The sequence below is a fragment of the Ochotona princeps genome, chromosome 13, assembly GCF_030435755.1.
Source record: "Ochotona princeps isolate mOchPri1 chromosome 13, mOchPri1.hap1, whole genome shotgun sequence".
Taxonomy (NCBI): Eukaryota; Metazoa; Chordata; class Mammalia; order Lagomorpha; family Ochotonidae; genus Ochotona; species Ochotona princeps.
This window is the reverse complement of record NC_080844.1, coordinates 6,597,501-6,624,375: the sequence shown is the minus strand read 5'-3', so window position 1 is coordinate 6,624,375 and position 26,875 is coordinate 6,597,501. Positions and strand designations below refer to the sequence as shown.

The following is a 26,875-nucleotide window of genomic DNA, read 5'->3' as shown; positions in this document are numbered from 1 at the left end:
TAGTGCAAGTGCCATAGTGAACAAGCCTTCTGTCCGAAACATCACTCTTCACAGTCCCAACAACGCTACAGCTAAGTGTGGTGCAACGGCTTAAGCCGCAGCTCGGGATGCCAGCATCCAACATGGGAGCGGGGGTTCAAGTCCTGGCTAGTCCATGCTGCCAATCCAACTTCCTGTTAGCACACCTGGGAAGGCAGTCACAGACGGTGGCCAAGTCCCTTGGCACCCAAGTGAGAGACCCAGGTGGAGTTTCAGATTCTTACCTTCGGCTTGGCCTAGCACTGGAGGTTGTAGATATTTTGGGAGTGACCCAGCAAAAGGAAGATTCTCTCTCTGCCTTTCAAATAAATCCATCAATAAATCTTTAAAGAAAACAAGGATCTCCGTGCATACATGCCTGCAAGACCTACACACTCAGCCCAGCACTGTAGCCTAGTGGCTAAATCCTTGCCTTGCATGCACCAGGATCCCATATGGGCGCCGGTTCTAATCCTGGCAGATCCACTTCCCATCCAGCTCCCTGCTTGTGGCCTGGGAAAGCAGTAGAGGATGGCCCAAAGCCTTGGGACCCTGCACCCACATGGGAGACCTGGAAGAGGCTCCTGGCTCCTGGCTTTGAGATCAGTTCAACTCCAGTCACTGTGGCCACTTGGGGAGTAAACCAACAGATGGGAGGTATTTCTCTCTCCTTCTCTCTGTAAATCTGCCTTTCCAATAAATAAATACATATTAAAAAAAAAAAAGGCCTACGCACCACAGCAAGCTTCTAGAAGGAGAGAGAATCTCTTTGCGAGCTTTAGAAAGTCTTGTGGAAGCCGTTCTCTCTGCTGAGAAGGCAGGAGGCCCCTCTCTTCATAGCCTCTCTGCTCTGATTGTCCTGGTCCCAGCAGAACGCCTTTGTCTTGGCATCATCAACTTGCACTGTTTGAATTTCCCCTAGAAGAGGACAACCGGAAGCTGCTCAGGCCACCACCACCCCTCCTCCAGGATTGGGAGGTGCTGTCAGGCCCCTGGAGGTGGGAGTGGGAGGAGGGGAGGAGAGATCTTGGTGGGCAGCAGTGGGGGATGCCCAGCTTTGCTCTGCTCCCACAGTCCTCCCTCCGCCCCTGAGTAAACAGAGATGAATTGTCTCCAAAGAGAGAGAGTAATTGAGATGATGAAACAGCTAGGTAAGGAAGGGAGATGCAAGGATAGATCTGCCGGGCAGAGGGTTCCCCAGGCCAAGGCGACCTGAGAGCAGAAGATGCGTGCACAGCCATACCTCTCGACCAGGCATGTGGGGCTCAGTTCGCAATGAAAGGCAAGGGCACGCCAACCTCCCCCTTGCCCATGGAGTCTCCCAGCCTTGACCCCGAGCTCCAACTGCTAAGACCACCCCAAGTGGCGAGTTGCTGGCTGGTGCTCACTCCCAGGCCCCCTTCTGCAGCCCTAGGCTGGGCCCTGCCATTCCTGCGGCGTGCCCGGCTCCCACGCCCCCTTGCTAAGGGGCTGCCAGTGTCACCACTGCTGCATGTTGAGCAGTGAAAACTTCCAACATGCCGTCATGTCCTGATCCGTGGTCAGGTGAGGACAAAGGCACGTGACAGCTACACTCATATGTACCATGCAGGCCATGATAGCCACTCCCCGGAAGCCCTGCTCCAGCTCCATGCCTGGGACCCCCACCCTGCTCACAGGAGGGGCTTCATGCCTGCAGCCACCACCCTGGGGTTCCAAAGGCAACAATCAAAGACAAAGATAACCAAAGCAACATCAGGGCCAGTGCCATGGTGTAGTAGGCTAAGCTTCTGTCGGTGGTGCCTGCATAGCCTATGGGCACAGGTTCAAGTCCTGGCTGCTCCACTTCCCATCCATTCTCTGCTTGTGGTGTGGGAAAGCAGTCAAGGACAGCCCAAAGCCTGGGACCCTGCACCTGCATGGGAGACCTGGAGGAAGCTCCTGGCTTCTGGCTTCGGATTGGCTCAGTTCTGGCCATTGTGGCTATTTGAGGAATGAACCAGCGAATGGAAAATCTGTCTCTCTTTCTCTATGTAGTTTTCTTTCAAACAAAAATAAAATAATTCTTTAAAAAATAAAATATATAAACAAATACGATTTTTAAAAAGGCAACATCAGTCCAGCACCCTTAGCCTGGGTCTCCAATTTCTCTCTCTTTCTTTCACCCTTTCCATTTGGGATAGCATTGACTTTAAAAAAAAAAAAAGTATTTATTCAGAAGACAGAGAGAGAGAGAGAGAGAGAGATCTTTCTTCTGCTGTTTCATTCCTCAAATGGCTACAATGGCTAGAGCTGAGCAAACCAAAACCAGGGGCCAGGAACCCTATGTGCGTGTCCCCCATGGGTCCCAGGGATAGCCGTGTTGCCAGTGGTGGACCCACGGTGCCACAGCACTGTGCCTGACCTTGACTCTTGGCATCAATGCCACAGCTTCCCCCACAGGCATGTTTTACCAGCCCCCCTCAGGTTAGGCATCGGAACACCAGCCTGTGCGCGGCCATTTTAAGCTGCCTCAGTGTCAACACGCAGCACCGGCCTCGGTGTCATAAAATAAAGAGAAAAGGGGACGCTACACTGCTAACTAGAACTAACTCAGGGAAAAAACGAGCAGCCTCGCTGTTACTGCTGTCTCCCCGGCCCCCTCTAACCCTGGGTGTTCATCTGTGTAAGGATTACCTCAATGTTCTGGAACACTTACAAGTGCATAAACTCTTACAAGTTCATAAAAAGAATGGATTGGAAATGAGCTGCAAGAGAATATTCCAGAAGCGTAACTTTCCTGCTGATAAGGAATCCCTGCCCCTATCCCAGAAATGTGTGTGTGTGCGTGTGTGTGTGCGTGTGTGTGTATTTAAAATGAAAAACTCAAAGACCAACAATGTCATAAAATGTTACTAACAGAAGGGTTTTACAGATTGAGCAAAACTTCATTTTCCAAACTCATGTCGCAGTCTGAATTTTGTTTTCATTAAAAGGCAGAGTTTCACAGAGAGAGGAGAGACAAAGAGAGAGATCTTCTGTCCACTGATTCACTGCTCAAACGACCACAACAACCAGAGATGAACTATTTCAAAGCCAGGAGCCTGGAGCTTCTTCTGGGTCTCCCACTTGGGTGCTGGAGTTCAAGGACTTGAGCCATCCTTCGATGCTTTCCCAGGTCATAAGCAGGGAGCTGGATGGGAAACAGAACCACCATGACTTGCACTGGCTCCCATATGGGATGCTGGCACCCTAGGCCAAGGCCTAGGCTGCTATGGCACAGCATCAGCCAGAGAAGTCTGAGTTCTAAAATAATTGTGTTTAAGGTTGGATGGAGTGAGGGTGGAGATCTGAGTTAACCACGGTGTGGGAGAGGCGGGTCTGGGATCAGGTAGACCACCACAGAGAGTTGGTTTTCTCCTAGCTTGTCTCTCTGCCTCCCAGCTCTACGCCCACTCCACTCCAGCCCGCCAGCAGCAGATGCCAGGCTCATGAGGCTGCCCAGTGCTGAGATAAGTTTGTGCATTCCCAAGGAGCTCTTGACATCATTTTAGCGACAATAGTACCAAGGACCAGGGTTGAATCTGTATATTTTGAGGGTACTATATGTGGGTCTCAAACTTTCTGGTACCAAAATAAATTTGTCGTTTAATTCTTTCTTTCCAAGAATGTCCTGAAGGATCCTTGTATTCATCCCTCTGGATGCAGGCAAGAGAACCCAACAACAGCTTGTGGTGTAGCAAGTCCAACCAAATGCCTGTGATGCCAGCATCCCATATCAGTTAGCCAGCTCACGGTCCCAGCTTCTCTGCTTCCAATCCAGCTCGCTGCTAATGGGAAGGCAACAAAGGCCCAAGTATTTCACCCATGCCACCCACATGGGAGACCCAGATGAAGCTTCTGGCTCCTAGCTTCAGGCGAGCCCAGCACTGGCTGTTTCAGACATCTTGGGAATGAAACAACAGCTAGAATTTCTCTCGCACACACTCTTTCTCTCTCGCTTCCTCTCTCTTTGCCTCCTTCCCTTCTTCCCTCCTTCTCTCCCTCTCTTTGTATCTTGATCTGCCTTGCAAATAAAATAAATACAACTTTTCTGAAAAGTACATTTAAAAAAAGAGTCCCATGGGGCCAGTGCAGTGGCATAATAGGCTAAGGCTCCACCTGTAGATGTCTGCATCCTATCTGGGCACCAGTTCGAGTCCCAGCTACTCCGCTTGCTACATAGTTCCCTGCTTATGACCTGGTAAACCAATGGAGGATGGCTCAAGGCCTGGGACCCCTGTACCCACATGGGAGACCCAGAAGAAGCTCTTGGCTCCTGGTTTCAGGTCGGCTCAGCTCTGCCCATTGTGTACCTCTGCCTTTCAAATAAATCAATTATTAAAAACAGTTTCCTACATCTCATGAATGCCATAGATAGCCTGAAAGAACTGCACATAGGGTTTGTTAAGTCACTTGGAAGAGGAGATGTTGTGGAGTGGTAGGTTAAGCCACCACCTGCAAAGCCCACATCCCACACTGGAACGCAGGTTTGAGTCCTGGCCTCTCTGCTGCTCATCCAGCTCCCTGCTGATGAACCTGGGAAAGCAGCAAGTGACGCCCAAGTCCCTGGCCCCCTGCACTCACGAGGGAGACCCACACAGACTTCCAGGAGTCTGGCCTCAGCCTGGCCTGCTTGCTACAGGCACTGAGCAGTGAACCAGCAAAGAAAACTCTCTCTCTCTCTCTCTGTATAAGGAAAATTTAAAAATACTGACTTTTAAAGAATAAATTATTTCAGAAGCTTTTAAACTATCCAATAAATTTAAAATAACAGAAATTTTTAAAAGATTAAATTGTTTTATTCTTTTTAATTTATTTATTTGAAGATTTATTTATTTTCATTACAAAGTCAGATACACAGAGAGGAGGAGAGACAGAGAGGAAGATCTTCCGTCCGATGATTCACTCCCCAAGTGAGCCGCAACGGCTGGTGCTGCGCCGATCCGAAGCCGGGAACCAGGAACCTCTTCCAGGTCTCCCATGCGGGTGCAGAGTCCCAAAGCTTTGGGCCGTCCTCGACTGCTTTCCCAGGCCACAAGCAGAGAGCTGGATGGGAAGTGGAGCTGCCGGGATTAGAACCGGCGCCAGTATGGGATCCCAGGGCGTTCAAGGCGAGGACTTTAGCTGCTAGGCCATGCCGCTGGGCCCTAATTTATTTATTTGAAAAGCGAAGTGAGACAGAGATTCATCCATCTGCTGGTTCATTCCCCACATGACTACAACAGGCAGGCCAAAGCCAGGAGCTTCATCTGGGTCTCCCTTGTGGGTGCAGGGAACCAAACTCTCAGGCCTTCTCCCGCTGCATTCCCAGGAGCATTCACAGGGAGATGGACCAGCAGTGAAGCAGCCAGCACTCAAATTAACACTCAGAGGGGATGTCAGCACTACATGTAGTTGCTTAACTAACTATGCTACAACAGTGCCCCGCTCCCCAAACCAATGTATGCAATACCTGGGAAATAAGTGACATTCTGTAACTCCTGGGGAAAGAGCCCACTTCTTATGTGAGGTGGCGCTAGACTGGTACCCACAGGACTGTCCTATTGGCCCTGGTGCCCTTGGATGAAAACAAAGCCACAGTACACCCGGCCGGAGTCCCAGGTTAAGCCTGATCTGGCACCCCTCTCACCTTCAGGGTTGCCCCTCTGTGCACTGTGGGAAGACCCTCACCATCGCCAGGACAGTGCCCAGCCCCCTCTGCAGCAGTAACAGGCTTTGTGCCAGGCCAGGGTTCCTCGCCATCTCCATGCCCATGGTCCCATTCATAGAGATGAAGAAAGTGAGGCTTGGGGATAGCAAGAGACTGCCTGAGGACCCCCAGCCAACAGGTGGGGCAGGATTCTGAATTCGAAGCTGGGTCTGCTGAGGCCAGGGAGTAGGCTCCCTCCTCGCACCCCCACTACCAGGTGGGCTTCTGGCAGCGGGCACAGCAGGGCATGCCAGTGGGGACAGGGACACAGATACCCAGGAGTGCAGGCTGCCAAGCAGCTATGCCCCAGGCCGTGGCTGCTCTGTACTCCCCGGCAGATGAAATGCTCTACTTAGGAGCAACTCCCTCCCGGCTACAGGGCCATTAGCTCACAGACTCCTGGAAAAGCCATTTGGCCAGCGCTGACAGATGTGGCCATTACACAGTCACTTAGCCCGCCCCCCCACCCCCACCCCAAGCTGGTCCAGACCTGGGGAAGGCAGAGGCCTTCAGGCAAAGCCCTGGGGAGGGGCCGTGAGATGCACTTCCTGGCTGCTGTCTCTTCTCAGCCCTGAAGCTGCAGTGTTGCCAGGCTGGGCTGAGTGGCTGCAGCAGAGGCAGCCCCAGACAAGACCCTGGGTGTCCATGACCTTGCCCTCAAAGAGCCGCCCACAGTATGTGGGCTTCACGTGCAGTATGTAATCCTGCCAGCAGCCTTCAGCATGCAAAAGCAGGAATTCAGAGAAAGAAATGAGACACAGAGACGAAGAACAACTTTTCCAAGGTCACACAGCTCACGGTGCGTTCAGCCTCTGCTTCCCAGATCTGTGGTTCTGATTCTGTCTCTGCCCCAGGGCTGCAGGGGGAGCTCAGGAGGGTCTTGGTGAGGGGAGGAACGGGGTCAAGGGCAGCTCCTCCCTGCAGCTGCTCCCTCTGTAGCTCTCACTCCACTGCAACAGCCAAGCAGCCCGTGCCAAGCTCCGGCAATTTCCTCCTGCGCCTCCTGTTCTCTGGGCCCTTGGCTCAGACTGGACAAACGCCCTCCCACCGCCTGGCCCAGGCAAGCTTGGCAAGCATTAACAGCTGGCAAGCTCCTCTCCCGGCCAGCTGTGGCAGTATCGCCTGCTGTGGTTACTGCAGCACCCAGCTGCGGCAGGCCAGGGTCTCCTCGCTCACTCCTCCCCTCCTCTCCCCCTCACCCCCGCTGTGGCTAGTGGAGAAGGGAGGGGGGCCTTCCCCAGGCCTGGAGCCAACCCCACCCCCAGCCCCAATGCAGGCAATTCAGAGAATAGGGTTGGTGCTAAGAGACACAGCTCTAAGGGTAATGGCCCAGTGCACACGGCCAGGCACGGCCAGGCTTGGGGAAGGAGCAGATGAGCCCAGCAGGGTTATCCTGAGAAACTCTGAGGCTTGCGTGCAGATGTGTGAGAGATAGAACAAGAGAGAGAGCGCCTCACGCTACCAGCCAGGGCTCCCCTCTGCCTCGATGATGTGATGATGTCCTGCTCTGTGTTGAAGAGGCTCAAAAAGAGCTAGCAGAAAAATCAGGTCTGGAGGGAGCAGCGCCTTCTCTGAAGACGCCCTTGCTGAGGCCCAGCTGCTCCAAGTCAGCACTTGGCGGCCAGGAGGAGACCCCAGCTCACAGATGAATGCTGCACTCAGTGTCCTGCCCCACAGGAACCCAGGTGTGACCTGGACACACTGTGACCGACCTGAACAAGAATGGGCAGCTGAGGAAGGCATAGGGCATCCCTGGATGACCCACTGCCGCTCCTCTCTCCCCAAGGTCCCATTTGCTGTCACAGGAGCTATTGTGGGTGGTACTAGACCATATGTCCCCTACCCAGATGTAGGCTGTGTCCAGCGGGCAGCCCTTAAGAGTCCGTCTTGAAGCGACACATACAGGGTCTCCTTGGGTCTGACTTGCCCCAGTGCCTTTGTTGTCACCCAGCCCCAACGTCCCTGCCCAGTTAGCAGCCTCCACGTGCAACTCTAAGAGAACAACATTCTCTCCCCTGGGGCAGGGCTGGGCCTGGGAAAGTCAGACATGGCCACACCTGATTGGACTAGAGATGCTTGTCCAGCCCAGGCTGCACCACTCATGTTCATCCTTCTCCTACCAAGGAGGACCTGGCTGGGGGGCAAATTGTGGCCTGAGCCAGGCCGTGGTAAGGGTGAATACAGTAGTTGGAGGGAAAGACTGAGGGTTCCCCAAGGGGCAGCAGGAAGGACAGAGGGCCCCAGCAGCCTCCTGGCTCTCCAGCCTGGGCCATCCAAGCACCTGGTTTTCTGATGATTAAGTCACTTTAGCGAATGGCTGTGTGACTTCCCAGATTGCAACTGCACCAGCCTGTCCCTGCCCCTGCCCCACACCCCGCCCCCTGCCCCACACCAGCCTCAGGCACACCCCCAGGCTCTCAGGGTGCCTTCCTCCTCCAGGGGCCTCAGCAACTGCCTCCCCTCTGGAAGTCCACCTGAGCTGCCCACGCAGAAGTGGGGGGGTGGTGATCCTGGCTGCCCCTAGCTGGATGGGAGGTTCACTTTCCACCTGAAAAGTTTCAGCAAGGCTTTGCTGTGTACATGGTGTGGTAGGACCACAGTCAGCCTTCAAATGGATGGCTCTTCCTCCAGGCTGGGCACAGCTTGGTTGATGCCATTCTTCCCCCAACCCTACCCCCTGTCGGGTGTTTTCATAAGGGAGAACAGAAAACAGAGAGGTCACAAGACTCACCCAGCATCACACAGCTGGGAGCCTAAACCAGCAGACCCCACCCTGTCAGACTCTGAACTTGTAAAAGCTGCTCTCTTAGCTGCAAAGCCAGACAATGGAGAAGAAAAGGGTGTCTGTGACATGGGCCAGCTGAGTCTCAGATGCTGCCCAATCTACTCCTGCAAGGGCTGAGATGCTGGCCGAGGGGCAGACAGCTGAGGACAGGCTCCCCCTCCGTTCCCTGCCAGGCTGGACACAGGGGAGGGATGGGAGGAAGGGGGTCTATTACCCAGGACAGGGCCCTTGGACAGTAAGCAGCTACCCCACCCTCTGCCAGGACCACCCACCACCAGTCCTCCTGGGCCCTCCTTGCCCCAAGGAACCCAGTTAACCCCATCAGCACCAGTTCTTGAGCACTCACCCCTCCTCGCCTAGGGCTGGCTGAGGAGGGAGGAATGCTCCCCTCTCCCTGGCATAGCTCCCAGCCATGGCCAGCCTTCCTGTGTCTCAGTTGAGGAGGGCGCTGGGATTCCATGGGCCAGCCTTTGGAAGGCCCCAGGCAAGGACCGAGACAGGCAGAGGCTAAGGAAGACGTCCCCAGCCAGTGGCGAAGATGGGCTCCGGGCATTGCCGACACAGTGGCAGCAGGTGCCAGGTGCCATGGGGACCAGAGTCCATGCATGCCTCGAAGCCCACGCCCAACACCCTCTGTGACTTCTCCTCCCCGGGGGACACAGGGCTGTGGGGGACGCATCCTACCTTACAGGTTTCTCGCCTCCTTTCCCATAGCCTGCAGTACATTAAGGAATGTTCTGGAGAGTACTTCAACTACCAAATGAATCATAATAATCCATCAAGCCCCGGGGCCTGCAGCCAGGCTGCGTTTTTAAGACTCACATTCCGGACTTATGCAGAATGTGGGGCGGCCCACAGGGGCTCCCAGTGACAGCTGCCTCAAGGAGCAAGGCCATCCAGGATTACCCCAAAAGAGAGGCCAGCCACTCCCAGGCCAGCCTCCTGCAAGGAAAGCCCTGGCCTGCCCCATGGCTCCCTTCTCTGTACTCACATCTGCTACAAGGGCTCTGTGCCAAGGCCTCCACGCCAGCCTTCTAGAAGCTTCCAAAAGGTTCACATTGGCAGGACTTGCAGGCCACCGTGGAGGGGCGGAGAGTGCAGACTCTGCCCAACAGTCAGATGAACAAAGAGAGCCGAGCTGCTGGGGAGTTCTTGCACCCTCTAAATTTATTTGGGAATTGAAACAGACAGACAACATCATGCACCAGTCACTTTTCGCCTTTTGTACAACAAAACTGCAGTACTCGCTGTCCCACCACAGGACCCCTGCTGGCTTTTTTTTCTTCCTTTCTTTCAGTAACGTCAGGCCGACTTTTCGATGTGATCCAGTTCTGCAGAGTCACTGGACTGTCGCGTCATGAATTATTAAATCAGTGCTTCGTGGTAATACATAATTTCTTATCAATTATTCATGCTAATGTGTGTGTAGTTTACTTAATTGTGTTATTGACGATCAAAAGTAATTTCCTGAGAGTCCTCAAGGACACAAAATTTAATCAGCGTAACTACTTTTCAGATGCAATGCCGTTAAGTATTCTTAATTTGCCCAACAGTTCACTTATTTATGTACCTTTCTGGAGGAAATACGAGTTTAATCAAACAATTAGATTGAAGAGTTAGTGTACAGCAAGGCCAGGGCGCGCAGCGTCCAACCCAACAGTCGTAATTACGGGGAAACAGAAGCAACTTCGCCACTTTTTGGCAACTCGGTCCATCTCGGTACTCAACAAGCAAAAAAATACAGCAGGAAGGATCCGGGCTCTTTCTTAAAGGAGACGCTGTGCTGGATCGATGCGTGGCAGTCAGCATGAACGAGGACAACACATTCAGGAGGATTAGCTGGGGGTGGGGGTGGCAGGGGAGGCTGCAGAGGAGGCGGGCATCTGTTAGAAGTAGACCCTTCCAATGGTGACAAACAGAACCCACCATCACCCAAGCTGCAGACGCCACCAACCCAAGCCACCCAAGATGGCCACCCACCTGTTGGGGGCTCGTGGGTGCCCCTGCCAGGCGGGATCCTACTATTGCACATTTCCCCTTGGAGCTTTGTCAAGGTCACATGGGATCATCAAGGTCACCGTTCACACAGGGGAAAACAGCTACACCTCACAGAAACAGCAGCTCTGCGTTGCTGGGCCATTTGCCATTAACTACCTTCCCCATGGTCCATCTGCACAGACACGGCTCCTGGCCCATTTTCTCTCCTCCTTTTCTTTTCTCCACCTTAGTTTTTTAAAAAAAAAAAATCAACTCCACCAAAACCCCTGTCAATGAGCCAGGGATGGGAGGAGCCAGAGTTCATCCAAATGCATCCTTCTCCCAGAGGACCACTGGAGGCTTTTCTTCCCCTCCGCTGGCCCAAGTGATCCACTTCCTGCCCACCCACAGGTCTGTACAGGAGAGAGGCAGGGCCTGCAGCTGGGAGCTTGAGCTCTGTACAGGAGCCCACACTCTCCCTGGGCCCACAGCGTCCAGGGGCAGCCCCCAGTTCACAGAGCTGATGGCCCTGACAGCCCTTGACCAGGGAGCTCTCCGATGGACACAGCAACCCTGTGCACACACCTGGGTCAAAACTTCCTCCCCTGCATCTTCTCACCATGCAGCCCAGCCCACAACCCAAGATGTCCAGCCAGAGAAAGAATCTGGGAGGTGGGGTGGGTAGCAAGCTGGCATTACGCGTTAGGATTCTGCCAGTCACTGAGTAAAAATCCAGGGATGGTCCAGCCCCGCCCCGGTCACCATCACTCCAGGGTCAGGGTTCTTGACATTGACAAGACCTTCCCAAGGTGACCCAGGAGGGAACAGGAAGGGTAGACGTTGGATGAGCAGTTCTCTTCTCTTGCAGGTGTCTGGATGGGAGCCACAGGGCCCTCAGCACACTTGTCATTCAGCAAGCCAGAGCAGCTCAGTCCCTGGCTGAACTCCAGCCCCGCGCCCCCGGTCCACGCAAGCGTTTCCTCGAGGGAGGATGAGACAGCTTTCCACAGGGGCTGAGGCTGGGAGGGACAGGGGGCGGGTGCGCCGGGGTCGCGGTGGTCAGGCACGCGGCACCCTCATAGGCTCTTCTCTCCCTCGCTCTGTTCCTTCCTGGGAAGGCTCTTGTCCTGGCCGCCGTCGGGGGGTGCAGGCTTGGCGGCGGGGCCGGGGCTGCTGCTGCTGTTGCTGCCGCCGCTGCTGCTACTGCTGCTGCTGCTGGCGGGCGGCAGAAGGTTGGCCGACTGCAAGACAGCTTCCGAGTGCTCCCGGGCCTTCATGCGCAGGGCGGCCACACTGGCCGTGCGGTTGCTCTGACAGCCGTAGGTGGGGAGGAAGGAGAGCCCCATGGGGTCGGGCACGCAGCAGGAGCACAGCGGGCCTCCTAGAAGGAGGGAAAGCAACACACAAGCCCATCACAGTCTGCTCTGTCCCTTAGGGCTAGGGGAAAGAGGGAGGGGCGGGGGAGGGGCGGGGGAGGGGCGGGAGAAGGACGGGAGAGGGGAAGATGGAGGTCTGAAGCCCAGACAGGTTGTTTGTATTTGGTTCCAAACACAAAAGGACAAGTATTTGGGATCCCAAAGGCACACACAGCTCCAGGGACTCAGCTGGTGGCCCCGAGCGTCCTAACAGCATCACAGAGACTCAGCCAGCCCTGTTCTCCCATCAACCAGCTGTGTGGCCCGAGGCTAGTAGCTTGCCTTCTCTGAGCCTTGGAAAAGAGGGTAGACTATAGCACCTGCTTCACAGGATCGTTAGAATCCTACAAAATTCTCCCATACCCCCCAAACTGCGTGCCAAGGCACCCCTGAAGCGCCAGAGGGGCCCCACGGGGGAGGTTTTCAGTGTTCACCTGGAGCTCTGACACAACCCTCCCGAAGATCATATCCCCACCTTTCAAGAATAGCCTGCCTGTGCGAAAACGCATTTTGCAAGCGCCACTCAAAATGCCCTGAGCAAGAGGAAATGAGGAGGGTGACAGTCAGGATGACTCCAAGGCTACCAAAGCTATGCCAAGGCTGCCAGGCACAGAAGCCCATCCGTAAGAGAGAGCAGCGTGGGGCTCAGGCCTGCGTGGGAACAGCTGGAGACAGGCTGGGTCCACCGGCTAAGGCTGGCGCTCGCCTGGGAGCCCCAACGGATGAGTTGAATGCCCAGTCACTCACTGGCAGGGTGAGGGATGGCTGCCTGCGGCATGTGGAAGAGGCAGTGCCCCCTCCCCTGCAGCCACAGCCTGTACCTGCTAGGCCACAGCTGCAGGGCCCCTAAAAAAGACTTGACGCTCAAAAGCTAGATGTAGAAGTTAAAAAAAGAAGTAACAGGGCAGTGTTGTGGCATAACACATTAAGCTGCCACTTGCAATGCTGGAAGTCCACAGTAGAACATGGGTTCCAATACAGGCAACGGTGCTTCCAATGCAGCTCCCTGTTAATGTGTCTGGCAGGGCAGTGGACGATGGCTCAAGTGCCTGGGTCAAGTGCCTGAACTCTCTTTCTCCCTCTCTTTCTCTCTCTGTCACTCTGCCTCTCAAATAAACAAAGTGAGTCTTAAGAAAATGAGACTATTTCATGCAATTGATTGAATGTTATATTGAAAATGAAAACACAATGGTTTGTGGGTTCACTTTTGCACCATTGTAAGATTTTTAAAAATTAAGTTGGGACCAGCGCTCTGACACAGTAGGCTAAGTCTCTGCCTGCAACACTGGCATTACATATGACATTCCATATGTCAGTTTGTGTCCTGGTTGCTCCACTTCCCATCCAGCTCCCTGCCTATGGCCTGGGATAGCAACGGAGGATGGCCCAAAGCCTTGGGACCCTGCATTCACTTGGAAGACCCAGAGGAAGCTTCTGGCTCCTGGGTTCAGATTGACTCAACTCCAACCATTGGGGCCATGTAGGGAGTGAACCAGTGGACAGAAAATTTCTCTCTCTGTCTGTCTGCTTTTCTCTGTGACTCTGTCTTTCAAACAAAAATAAAATATATCTTGTTTTAAAAAAAACCATTAGATTGGGGCCAGCACTGTGGTGTGTCATATTAAGCCTCTATCTGCAATACTGCATCCCATATTGGCACTTGTTTGAGTCCCAGCTACTCCACTTCCAATTCAGCTCCCTGCTTTTGGCCTAAGTAAGCAGTGGGAGATAATCTATTCGGGCCCCTGTACACATGGGAGACCTGGAAGAAGCTCCTGACTGGCTCCTGGCTTGGCCCAGGCCCTGCCCCTGTGGCCATCTGGGGAATGAACTAGCAGATGGAAATTCTATGTCTAAGCCTGCCTTTCAAATAAATAAATAATTCTTCCTTAAAAATTAAAGATTAGGTTCAGAAACAGTCCACACGATCCCATTTTAGCATTTGTACAGATGCTGTGTTGGCACCTAGCCTCCAAACTGCACCCCACAAATACTGACACTGAGATGCTCGCCTGCAAGGGGATGGCACAACAGGTGAAGCCTTTGGGGTGATTAGGCCATGAGGGTTTAGCCCTTGTCAAAGAGTCCCTGCTTGCTGGTTTGGGGACACAGCAAGAAGACGCCATCTGTAAGCCAGGAAGGATCCCTCCCTGCCTTTAGCACCAAGAGAAATACATTCCCATTGTGCTCGGTGATGGCGGCCTGAGCAAAATGAGATGATACACCCCGTTATATAGGCAACAGGTGCACACAGTGCCCAGAGGGAAGTGGTTCCTCCAGTGAGAAAGCTCCAAGGATCCTCACACAGGTAATGTGGTCCACACACAGGTAATGTTTGCAATAACCTAGGCATATCCTCCCCTAGACTTAAAGATGGATTGATTGACTGGAAAGGTAGAGAAATAGAGAGAGAGAAAGATAAAGACCTCCCACCCATCAATTCACTCCCCAAATGGCTGTTACAACCTGGGCTGGGTCAGGTCAAAGTCAGGAGCCAGTCACTCCAACCAGGTCACCCACAGGAGTGATGGAACCCATGTTCTCGAACCACTACCTGCTACATCCCAAGTGCATCCGCAGGTAGATGGAATGGAAATAGAGATGGGACTTGATCCCAAGTACCTCTGATATAGGATGTGAGTGTCCCAGAGCAGTGAATTAACCCCCTTTGTGCAAGAACACTTGCCCCAAACTCATCCTCAAAGTTCATATTCCACAAACTTTTTGGAATTCCTTTGCGTACATTTATGGATTTGTTGGTAAATATAAAACACTCATAAATTTAAATTTCAGTGAAAATCATTTACTTATAAATAAGTCATAGCATCTATGTTCACTGGAGAGAGGTATAATTAATAAACAGGATAGAAAAATGTACCAATACCAAAATACCCAGAGCAGTTGATTAAAATTAGAAATGCTTTTTAAATTTTATGTTATATTGTATTGCCTGTTTTTTTTTTTTTTTTCCCTGAATGGACTGGGTTTTACACTCCTGTTAAGAGTACCCCTCATGGCACATTAGGTTAAGTTTCTGCCTGAAGCACCAGAATCCCTAATGAGTGCTGGTTTGATTCCCGGCTACTCTACTTCCCATCCAGCTCTCTGCTTATGGCCTGAGAAAGCAGTGGAGGATGGCCCGTATGCTTGGACACCTGCACCCACATGGCAGACCCAGCAGAAGCTCTTGGCTCCAGGATTCTGATTGGCTCAGCTCTGACCATTATGGCCATTTTGGGGGGGGGGTGAACCAGCAGATGGAAGATTCATTGTCAGTCTCTCTAACTCATCTTTCAAATAAAAATAATTTTTATAAGATATCCCTCTTATGGCTGATGATTTGTTGTCACCTCTCATTCAGGCAATGGGGCAGTGGTGCCCCTTTAGAACAGAATCCCACTGAGGGGTCAAGGCTCTGCCATCCACTCCAAGGGTCACAAACAGCAAACAATGGAGAAGAGCATGCATTGGGAAACACCCCCCACCACCACCACCAAGGCACTGCGGTCCACCTTCTGCCCCGCCTGGGCTTGGAAGTCCCCAGGTCCCCTGCCCTCGGGGGCTCTGACACACACTTTAGCCTCAGACCCCCAGAGAGACCCTGTTGTCCTCAATGTGTGCCATGACCAACTTCAAAGAGAGAGCCACTTGCTCCTTAAACACCACGGGAGATTTGCTTGGTTTGGAGAACTCACTGCCTCCTGGACGCTAAATTAAAACACACAATTAGATTTCCATTAAGGTCCAGCAAATCCTGCCGAATTGATCCACTCGGCCTCCGTCCCGATATGACATCATGCTGTAAAGGCTTGGCTCAAACATAAATACTTAATGTAATAAATACAGTCTGAAATAGTTGATCGCCCAGGCGGTTTAATTGATCTACTACAGAGGCGGACAGGAAAGATGAAGCTCGCCCCATGCAGTCTGTGCCAGCAGCACATTTTCCTTGCAAAGTTATACCAATGCCGAGGCTGAGGGCAGGCGGGGCCCTCCCACGCTGTGGCCCTGCTGAAAGATTCAACAAGATTGAACAAGGAGGTGAAAACCTGGATCTCCAAATGCTAGCCCACACACGCCAGAGTTCATTTCTTGGGACTCCAGAGTTGAGTCAGTGAAGTTAAATAAATACCCAAGGACACTTGCAGAAAATATTTATCATAGGAGAAAAAAGTATTTCAATATTTTTTGCCCCAAAATTCTTGTATTTCACTTCCATTTTCCCAGGAGGTTTTTAAAGTAGCTGGGAATTATGCGAGTCTTCATGCCAATTCCCTATTGTTGACCAGAAGGCTATAGGTGGGATTGCTGTGCACGCTGGACTAGCTAACGTATTTTTAATTGCGGAGGTTGGGTAGGCGCGAATCATCAAATGTATGTGGGCACATTCATAGCTGGTGCACCGCCCGCTGCCAGCACAGAGCTGCTGGCTATTTTGTTCCTCTTTGATGGGTTTTTGTGATCTTTCCATCATGACTTGGGTTTGGTTTAGCACCTACTGCATTCCCCAAATTTGCAGTTAACATAGTTCCCGTACCATCAATTCCATGCCTCTGACCCCAGAACCAAAGTGTCCCATTTGGATCCAGGGACTATTTAGAGAAGAGACGAAGGAAAAAAGAATTCAGTTCACTTCCTGGAGACAGTTCACTTCCTCAAAAGTGCCGTCTCCCAGTGTGGTAATGAGTCACTGCCTGTGATCCTGACATCCCTACGTAAGAGCATCAGTACGAGTCCTGACTGTTCAGCTTCTCATTTAGCTCCCTGCTGATGCACCTGGGAGAACAGTGGAAAAGGGCCCAAGTGCTTAGGCCCCTGCACCCACATGGGAAACCGGGATGGAGTTCCAGGCTCCTGGCTTCAGCTTAGACCAGCACCAACCATTTGAGCCATTTGAGACTAAACTAGTAAATGAAAGATCTCTCTCTCTCTCTCTCTCTCTCTTCTCTCCCCCAATGCCTTCAAATAAACAGATTTTGAAAAAATAAAAGCACCTTCTTCCAAGCTCAGAGCATCCCAGCATCCCACGGGAAGACAAACCATGGTCATGACCAGTTGCCCAATCTAACACTAACGCCCCTGGTGACTTTGGTAGGCACTCACTCCTAAATCCCAGCCTTGCTTTAACTCCACGTAGCACTCACTCGTAGGTTTGCCATCTCTAAGCTGGCTTATCTATTCAGCAAACACTCACTGAACCCACAACAGCCACCTCCTCTCACCGTCCCTGCCAGCGCCTTGCACCGTAACATGGTCTCAGGGCCCTGACCAATGTGTGTCCTTTTCTGCCTGCATGTTCCAGCAAGGCCAAACAGATAATGCCACAGCCTTCAGGTCCCAAAACAGCAGCAGAGCCACAGGATGCATGTTCCAGGCAGTCAGCTGCCCACCAGCACCACCCTCCTACTCCACAGCAGCCAGAGCCCTGCACCAGGCAGCTGCTTCCCCCGCTGCCTCTGGCCCCAACCCGAAGCCTCCTCCTGGTCAGCTCCCTGCACTCCAGGGCCCCATTGATTGGCAGGAAGGGCAAACCCATCAGCACCCATAGGAAATGGCTTCTGGAAAGTGGGTTGCAGTTTCTCTAGCCACAGGCTGACAGCAGGTGCCTGTCAGAGGAACAGGATCAATACGGAGTGGGGGGAGATGACGGAGTGGGGGTGCACCTCAGTGCCTGGCTTATCCTGCCTCTGACAGGTGTGCGGTGTGACTTGGGGCTGTCCCATCTCATCCCCCACTGTCCTGGAAAGGCAGCAGTCATACTTCGGGGAGACTCCTTGCAACTCCAAAGCACCAGGCTCTCCATCTCCTCTTCCCAGCATTAGCTGGATGTGAGGAGGCTGGGGCAGCCCAACCGACCCTCCCTGGCAGCAAGGATCACACTTTGCCGTTTCAGGCCTCTCCCTGCTCCCCAGACACCTGCATGCTCAGAAATTAGCCAGGAGACCCCAGAAAGGGCTACACTGCTTTTCTGGAGCCCCTGTGTGCAGCACGCTCTGCCCTAGACCTCAGCTACTGTGCTCTGGAGTCAGAGGGCTTGGGGAGAAAACGCCTGCAGGAAGTGGGAGCCTACCCCAACCAGAAACCCAAACATGAGCTCCACGCAGACCCCAAACAGGCCTATTGCCCTCACCCCCCTGGTCCTAACAGGAAAAGTCATCACGAATCAGATACACACGGGTGTGCTGGGTTCAGCCACATGCCTGCCAGCTGTGAGCAGAGCCAGCAAGGGGACCAAAAGGACTAAGGAGACCAAGGGGACCTTGCTTCCACAGGTGCATGGGGAGCCTAGCACCTACCCAAAGATGAACGGTAGCTCCTGGGTATCCTCCACAACCAAGTCAAACACCCAAAATAGCCCCTGGAAAGCTGCTCTCCCACCCTTGGGGGCAGGGGGAGAAAGAGAGAGCCCCTCCCTCCCATGGGGGGGAGGGGGAGAAAGAGAGAGAATCCCTCCCTGCCACACTGGCCCAGTGACACTTGCCTCAGTGACCAAGTTCTTGGTGGCCCTGTCTGTCTCCAGTCACCCCAGCCCCTGCCCTCTGGCTCCCACCGGCCTGCTTACCCACAGGTCATCTATGGCTGATGCTCAGCTCCAGCAGCAGCCACAGAGGCTGAGTGGGTCCTGAAGGGAGAGCAGGGAAGCCCTATAAGAGAATGGCAGGTGGCCTGCAGGGCCAAGCCAGGGCCAGTGCCCTCTGGGGGGTCAGCAGGAAACCCTGATCCCAGGCCCAGTATTGTTCATCCATCTCCTCCACTTCTTGATCCAAACTCCCATTCCCTGTGCACTAGGGCAGAGACAGGAGCCTGGGGAGGACTAGAAGTAACTCAAGGATGGCCTTCGACACATGCCTCCACACAGGCAAGCTGGGTCAGGACCACACGCCCTGACGCCCGTCACACTTCCTGTGGCGGTCAGGCTCCAAAGAGTGATGGGCAGTGGCTCAGTGCCCATCCTGGAAGTAAGGGAACCTTACAAAGGATCCCCGACTTCTATGCCAGGAGGACCCAACCATCACCTGATCCCACCCCAAGTCAGTCACAGGAGAGGCTGTGCAGGGCAGGGCCCCCGCATGCGAGGGATGCTCCTTTGGCGTGCACCAGGCCCAGCTTGTAATCTGATTGCCGCCTCACAAGAAGGCCTCCTCAGAACAGGAGCGGGATTGCCCAGAATCCTCAGAATCAGGAAGTGATTCTTGCTGTTCACTATGCACTGGTCTCCAATATCCACGGGGGGTTGGTTCCAGGACCCTGACGGACACCAAAACCTAGTGATCAAGTCCCCTGTACAGGATAGCAGAAAATTTCCCTGGAACCTTCACACAGCCTCTCACATACCATAGGTCATCTCCAGATTACGAATGAAAACTTGTCCTATCCAGCCCCCTGTGAGCTTCGGTTAATGTGCCGAAGACTCGGGCCCCTGACATCCATGTGGGAGATTGGGATGGAGTGTCAGACTCCTGGTTTCAGCCCGGCCCAGCTTTAGCCATTGCCTCCATTGGAGGAGTGAGCCAGTAAATGGAAGATATTTCTCTCTCTCTCTCTCTCTGTCATTCTGCCTTTCAAACACTTAAATAACTTGAAATAACTTCTAAAATGTTTTGAATTTAAAACTATTGGACCAGTCTTGTGATGACAGAGAATCTTGGCAAACCCAATGCAGTGACATAAGAAGGGAATGGCATGGTACAATTAAGTTGGGTTTACCACAGAAGTGTGCAATTGGTTTAGTGTTACAAATATCAATCACTACAACTCGCTATATCAATATACTAAGAGATTTATACAATCATCTCAGCAGCTGCAGAAGTGTCTGCTGAAACTCAACGTCCTTTCATAGTCACAACTTTCTAAATTAACCATTAAAACCCAGAAAACAAGAAAAAGAACAAAATATCTTTACTTGATAAGGGTTATCTTTTCTTTTAAATAAAGTCAGATATACAGAGAGGAGGAGAGACAGAAAGGAAGATCTTCCATACAATGATTCACTCCCCAAGTGAGCCGCAAAGGCTGGTGCTGTGCTGACCCAAAGCCAGGAGCCAGGAACTTCCTCCAGGTCTCTCACGTGGGTACAAGGCCCCAAGGCTTTAGGCTGTCCTTGACTGCTTTCGCAGACCACAAGCAGGGAGCTGGACGGGAAGCAGGACTATCAGGATTAGAACCGGTGCCCATATGGGATCCCAGCACATTCAAGGCAAGGACTTTAGCCGCTAGGCCACCACGGCGGGCCCAATAAAGGTTATCTTTAAGAAGAAAATTTAAGGCAGCAAATAAGAAGGTAAAACCCTGTGGGTTTCCTTATGGATTGAAGAATAAGAAGACTGGCACTGTGGTGCAGCAAATTCCAGTCCCAGCTGCTCTGTTGCTGCCTCAGCTCCCTCCTAGTGCACCTGAAAAAGCAGCAGGTGATGCCCATGGACTTGGGCTCCTTGCAGCCAAACAGAAGACCAAGATGGACTTCCAGACTCCTGGCTTCAGCCTGGCCCAGCCCTGGCTCTGCCATGCCATTTAGGAAGCAAATCAGCAAATGAAAGATTCTCTCTCTCTCTCTCTCTTTCTCTCTCTCTGTCACTGGAGCCTAGAAGCCCAAGACCAGGAAGGTTAACCTAATGGGTCTTGCCCTCAGGAAGGACCTAGCTGAACACTCTTGGCACTACCTGTTCGCTCCCCTCATTGCTGCTCCTGGCTCAAAGAGCAGGAACTCCTGCTCCCTTGTGTGCTAGCTGAATGGGAGCTCCCTACAAAGCTCCCTCCTAAGCTTCTCCTTCAGCCACGCAGGTGCGGCCAGGTTTCCAGCGGCAGCCAGTCTGCCCCCAGCCCAAGGAGCTGCTCCTCCCCGTCCAGGCCCTCCCTTCTCCAGGCAGGCTGGAGGAGTGGAGATGTGGAGTAGAGGGCCTACTTAGACCTCGCCCCTCTTGCCTCCAGGCCACCTCACCCAGAGCAGGTTACCCACTCTCTTCAAGGAGCAGTCAGTTGTGATGTGACCGCCCAGCAGGCTGCGGTGCCCCACCCCACCCCACCCCATGACTCCAGCCACCATGCCGCCAGGTGAGTTCTAGAGCCCTCCCCAGGCAGGGGTGATTACTTTCCACCTCTCGTCCAGCTCTGTGACTCACAGGTCACAAGTAGCCCCGGAAAGTGCACCAGGGTGAAAGTTGCAGCCTGCCCCCCTGCCTCCTCCAGTACGGGCACCTCCCCCCCCAGCCTCACCCGCAGGGCCCCTGACCAGCATCTCCCCGGAACAAGCCCCAGTGCCTCCCTGGCCATTAATACACTCTCTGCACTAATGAATGGTGGACAGGAGGCTGCCCATTAAGGTAGTACAGAACTCTGGGTGTGACCGGGGGTTTGCTCTCTGAGCATGCATTATTATAATGCAATCCTCCCTAGGAGGAGGAGGAGGAGGTCTGGCTAGGCTGAATTCCCACCATCGCTAAATAATGCTCCTGCTGGCTGTGGGCGCAGCCTGCCCGCCACCCTGGGTGGATCCCCTTCCAGTCGGCCCAGGATACAAAGCGCATTGCTCCATGCAGCCCCAGACCCTTGCACAAAACAAGGGCTACTTGGTTGTTTGCTAATTAAAGGAGAAAATGGCCCAAGTGCCTAGTCATCAGGTCACTGCCTCTGTCTCCAGTGGGCAGTAGCCTGATCTGAACTAGCTAGCCAGTAGCCACCCTCCCTGATGGAGGTGGCCAGATGCTGTTCCATGGGTCTGCTTGGTTTGTGCGGAGGCTGATCCATCACTCACACCTGTGCCTGCTCCACCTGGCTGGCCTTCCCGGGGGGCCACAACCCCCTGCCCATCCCCACCCCATTCCTTCCCCAAAGGCCTGGCTGGCCACAGAGCAGAATGCCCCAGCACAGATGAGCAAGCAAGGAGCCTTGGGCAAGGTTCTGCCCTCACCCTCCTGGCCTGAGGTAAGCGCACCCCCCGCCAGCCAAGCTGCAGTGGGCACTGTGGAGATTCCCTAGAGACCATGGTCACCTGCAGCCTGACCACGACTTCGCCAGCCTGAAGCCACTCTCTGAAGCCCAGGCCCCAGTAGGTGCTTCCATGGCAGTGTTCCGTTTCTTAGACAACCATCCCTTGGAGGTTCCTATAGCTGACTTCTCAGGCTGTGTGCCAGGACACCGGCCACCCTCACCTATAGCTGACTTCTCAGGCTGTATGCCAGGACACCGGCCACCCTCGCCTATCTTCTGGACCACTCTGCCCCCTCAACAATAAAAAAAAAAAAAACAGGGTGGGAGAAAGGGGGATTAAAAAAACAGGGTCTGGACGCCCCATAGGCTATTTCACAGAGGTGTACCTTAAATGGAAAGTTCTAGACCACAGCCACTGAGCTGTCAGGGTCCAGACTGCCACTGCAATCCCACCAGAGGCAACTCTTGGGTCTCACAGGGCCCCGGGAGCCCAGTTCGAGGAGAGGGGAAAAAGAGCACCCCTCTACTTTCAACACACTTGTCCCACTCTAGCTTCCCCTTCTTGCACTGTACTTTCTGGGATGGTGGGGAGGGAGCTGAGATCCAGGACAATCAGCCCCCTACCCACAGACCCCAAGTCCACAGAGCCACCTGACCACAGATGGAAAAGACTCAGGAAAATTGTACCTGGGTCAGCATTGTGGAACAGTATGCTAAGCTGCCACCTGCAACTCGCAAGAGTACCAGTTAGCATGCCAGCTGCTCCGCTTCTCACCCAGCTCCGTTCTAATGAGCTTAGCAAGGCAGTGGAGGACAGCCCAAGCTCCTGCACCAATGCGGGAGACTCATGTGGTTCCTGGCTCCTAGTTCAGTCTCACTGTACCTTAATGGCTGTGTAGGAAGTAAACCAGTAAATGCAAGATCTCTCTCTCTCTCTCTCTCTCTCTCTCTCTTTCTCTCTGCAACTCTGCTTTTCAAATCAACAGATCCCTTTTTAAAATGCTGCTTCAATAATTGTATCTGCACTGGATATAGACAATGCATTTTTTTCCTAATCATTTTTCCCTAAGCATAGTTTAACAGTGACTTTTGTAAAAATCTATGAAATTGATGTAGGTTACAAGTAATCCAGAGATGATTTAAAGTATATGAGGACTTTAAGAAGTTCATGGAAAAATGGAATAAATGCTAAGTTTGCTTTGGTGCAAAAGCAATGTAGAAATCCCCACAGAGTTTTTTTTCTGGGATGCGTTTTCCCTGAGTCCTTTGAAAGATTTTTCCTACAGGAAGACGTGTGTAAGTTACAGGTACAAACCAGGCCACCTACAGGAGGGCCTCAAGCAACTGCAGAGTTCTGTGTCCTCAGAGAATCCTGGAACCAACTCCTGCTCCCAGCCCCGGATACCGCAGGTGGATACGGTACCAAGAGTTGTAAAGCTGAAGAAATTCCAGGCAAAAAAGCATCCAACAAGCCACTTTAAAGAGCCTCAGAGATTCCCAGACTCATAAACACTCCAGAGGGCAGTGGCTAGGACACCCCACTTCTGAAGATCCGTGGGTTTGTAACAACACAAATTTGTAATGCTATCTAGGCAGTTCCTGGAGTCGCAGCTGGGGAGCTCTGTGGAGTTCATCTTGCATTAGGACCTTGGATTCCCCCACCCCCACCCTGGCTTTACCCCATGGGCTGACCAGCTGCTGGTGCAGTGTGGGAAAATCTTGGCATGCATCCTTCATTATAGGGGAGTCACACCAAGGTGGTGGCTAAGGCTGGACTAGGACCCCAGTGGTCCATCAGGTACAGGGGAGGGAGGGTGCTGCAGGTTCCCAGCAAGGAACACAAGTGCTGGGGTCTGAGAGCTGAAATTAGCACTGAGGCACATCAACCGGGCCAGCCACCTGGGGAGGCAGGCTGAGCTCTCTGAGCTCAACTCACAAAGGCTGCAGCCTCCAGCAGTTGACTGAATGAACACAGAACTGACCTGGCTGCTGGGACTCTAAGACCTGCTTTATTTCCCCCAGAGAGTAGAGAAAGGGAACACATCAGGACGCTAAGGACATCAGAGGGTGACAGTCCCTCCTGAGCCGCCTCCATTTCTCAGCTAGGTGTCTGCCCCTGAGCCCCAGCCTGCAGCCTACAGCCTGCTCTGTCCAGCTAGCCAAGGCTGCCCTCCTGGCCCAACGGGCCCCTGGCAAACAGAGCCCAGAGAGCCTGAGATAAGCAGATATGGACATAGCCACCAGGTATGCCTAGCATCTGGAAACACAGAGCAGGTGCAGAAGGCTGGGCCACAGCCCAGGGCCCCAGACATGGAACCAGACCTCTGGAAAGCCCGACTCACTCCTCCCTAGGGATTAGACTGAGCCTGGGAGAGAAAGGACAGTCTGACCCCAAACCACTTAACACACATTCAACAGAACAACATAGCATTGACCCCCAGGGTGTTTAGAAGCTGACTTGGCAGCTGATACACCCCTGGCACCCAGGGGCAGGGCCTGCAGAGTCATGAGGCAGCTCCCTGGGACATCAAGAGGCCTCGCCACAATGTGGTCAAATGTTTTTAGAAGACAAAGATGTCACCCCTATGTCAGTCATGAATCATCTCCAAACCATCTCAGGGACACTCACTACGGTGCCATGGGGAGTACCCTCCTCCTAGGAAGTCGGCTGTGCCATCCCGAGAATGCGACCGAACCAGGATGCCAGATCACCTGGCTGTGCACACAGGAGTGGAACAGCTCCTCATCCTCTCTGCAGCAACACTCAGCCAGGGAGGTCTGGGTGTCATCTTGAGCCCAGGGAGGTGAACCTGCTGGGGCCTGCAGGGGAGGTGCAGACACAAGGAGCGGAGAGCGACCACAGACAATGCCCTCAGCCGGCCAGCAGGGAAGCACCCAGCTGTGCCACCACATGTGGCCAGCATGGTCCAGACACTCACGGGAATCGTTAGGGCAGGGTGTGTAGGTCTCCCCACAATGCCTCTGCTGAAGTCCCAACCCTCAAGGTGACAGGACTAGGAGGTGGCGGGGGGGTGGTCTGCAATCCACCGTGCCCAGACCTTGACCCCAGACTTCCTGACTCCTAGAACATGGAGAATAAATTTCTGTCATTTCTCAGGCACCTAGACTGTGGCATTCAGCTAGAACCACCCAGAATACTCATCTCTTGGAAAATCAGCCATTCTGGCAACCTCTCAGCCACATTGGGCAGTTCTAACCAATGCTTGGCCTTGAGTGCTCAGTACCCCCGGCACACTGCTTCCTATCACAGAAAAAGGGGCTTTGCTGTGTGTCCACACTCTCCAAATGAGGAACCAACAGAAGCACTGAGAGACCAGGACAAGCTAGGGCTCTCAACAATGCTGGCTGCACACACGCACAGCATTCACCTCCCTCCAACCCCATCACCACCCTTGCTTTGTGACACCTGAGCATGCGTCAGCATCCCTTACTGTGTCTCACCGGGTTTGGGGACAGGTGCCAGCTGCCCAGACATGGTCCTTCGAACACACACAGACGCTCCCAATCTCAGGAGCATCCCAAGCACCCCTGGCAAAGGCAGCCAGCAAGGTCCCAGTGGTCACCAACTCTGCCCGAAGGAGCCAAGGAAGCACAGCCATGGGGCCGTGGGACACTTGTATGACTGCATGCTCATGCTTGGGCCAGCTGGTCCCATTCAGCCCCAGCCCCTCCCACTAGCCTCTGTCCATGGTGCTGGTTGGTGCTTAGCTGGGAGATTTTCTTCCTCTTCCCTCCACCTTACCCAAACCCTGCCTTGCAGTCTGCCCTTCAAGTTTCCCCTTCAGCCACTGGGCCTCCTCTTGGCTTGCCAGAAACACTCCAAGGGCTACCACGCACCAGAGTAACACCTGTACACAAGATGTTTACTCACCAAAGCTGTGTGGGAGGGGAAGGGCACTGGTTGATGGACACATGCGGGGCTCGCTCCTTGGCAGAGCCCAAGTTCCCCCACCTGCAATCTCCCTTGTGACCTTGCAGCATTTAGTTGATCCCATCTCTTTGCGGTGGAGTTTTCAAAATGCTTGGAAAGCGATTTTGATTTAGTTTTCAGATGTTGGAATGTTTGCGTTCACATGAACACAACACCTTGGGGGAAGAGACTCCAGTCTGCCTAGTCCTCACAGATAGATACCTGGCTGCCATCTTCATAGCAAGCTAAGTGTTGCTGTGTGAACTTTCCCACTGGTGGTGACCGGCAGGTGCCCAGCATCCTAGACTTTAGAGCAGTGTAGATTTCAGCTCTTCAGTGCCTGAGCAGCATGCTGTGTCCTGGGACTGTGTCCCACAGCTGCCCTGCTCACTGGGGGCATGATGTGGCTCCCCAGCACCTCCCCCAGACAAGCCACTTCTCCCCACCTGTGGCACACCGGGCACCTGCAATGTCCTTCTCTCCTTCGCAGAGACTCCCTAGGGAGACTGTCCCTTCTTCCTTCCAATCCAGAAACCACATTCGCAGGGCAGATAGCTATTGTGCCTACGGGTGCACCTGCACTGACCCATCCTCTAATAGGGGGATCCCCTTTGCGGCCAGGGAGACTCCAAGCTGCACAGGACAGGCAGCAGACACCCCCTCGGAGGCCTCTCTCCTATTTTCTGTTACAAGGAAAAAGTCTAGAGTTTGCTTTGTACTCCTACTTTCCAACCTTCCTTCCATGTAGCACACTGGTCCCTAAGGGGATGCCCTGGCCCTCCCCTAGACACACTCTGAGGTCCAGCCAGCCCTATTCTAGCCAGTACAACTGCCAAATACATTTGGGGCTAGGTAGGGGGAGACATCACATGAGCCCCTGTACCCAAGTAAGGTGTCCAGACACCTCGAGGGGACAGCCCCTCGGGGCTCATCTCTTTAGGGTTTGAGACACATCCTTGACAGTTTCCATCCTTTTGAGCCCCCACAGCCACTCTTGACAGCATGCTGGCATTTGGAGCCCCCAGAAAGGCACAAGGGAGAGACGGCTGCAGCCAGGAGGAGCATCCTCAGACACAGGGCCTGGTCCAGGAGCTGTGTGACAGCACTCCCAGGGCTGTCACCAGGCAAGCAAC

At 53.3% G+C, this 26,875-nt stretch overlaps 1 protein-coding gene across 1 annotated transcript in view; it reads right to left on the bottom strand.

Annotated features, from left to right (window-relative positions):
• Positions 1-11,309: 11,309 nt before the first annotated feature.
• DRGX (dorsal root ganglia homeobox) overlaps positions 11,310-26,875 on the bottom strand; it is a 23,968-nt gene continuing 8,402 nt past the window's right edge. Inside the window, exon 6 of the mRNA XM_058671912.1 lies at positions 11,310-11,850. Within this exon, the coding sequence (XP_058527895.1) occupies positions 11,546-11,850 (305 nt within the window). The 3' untranslated portion in view covers positions 11,310-11,545. The remainder of the gene's footprint in view (positions 11,851-26,875) is intronic.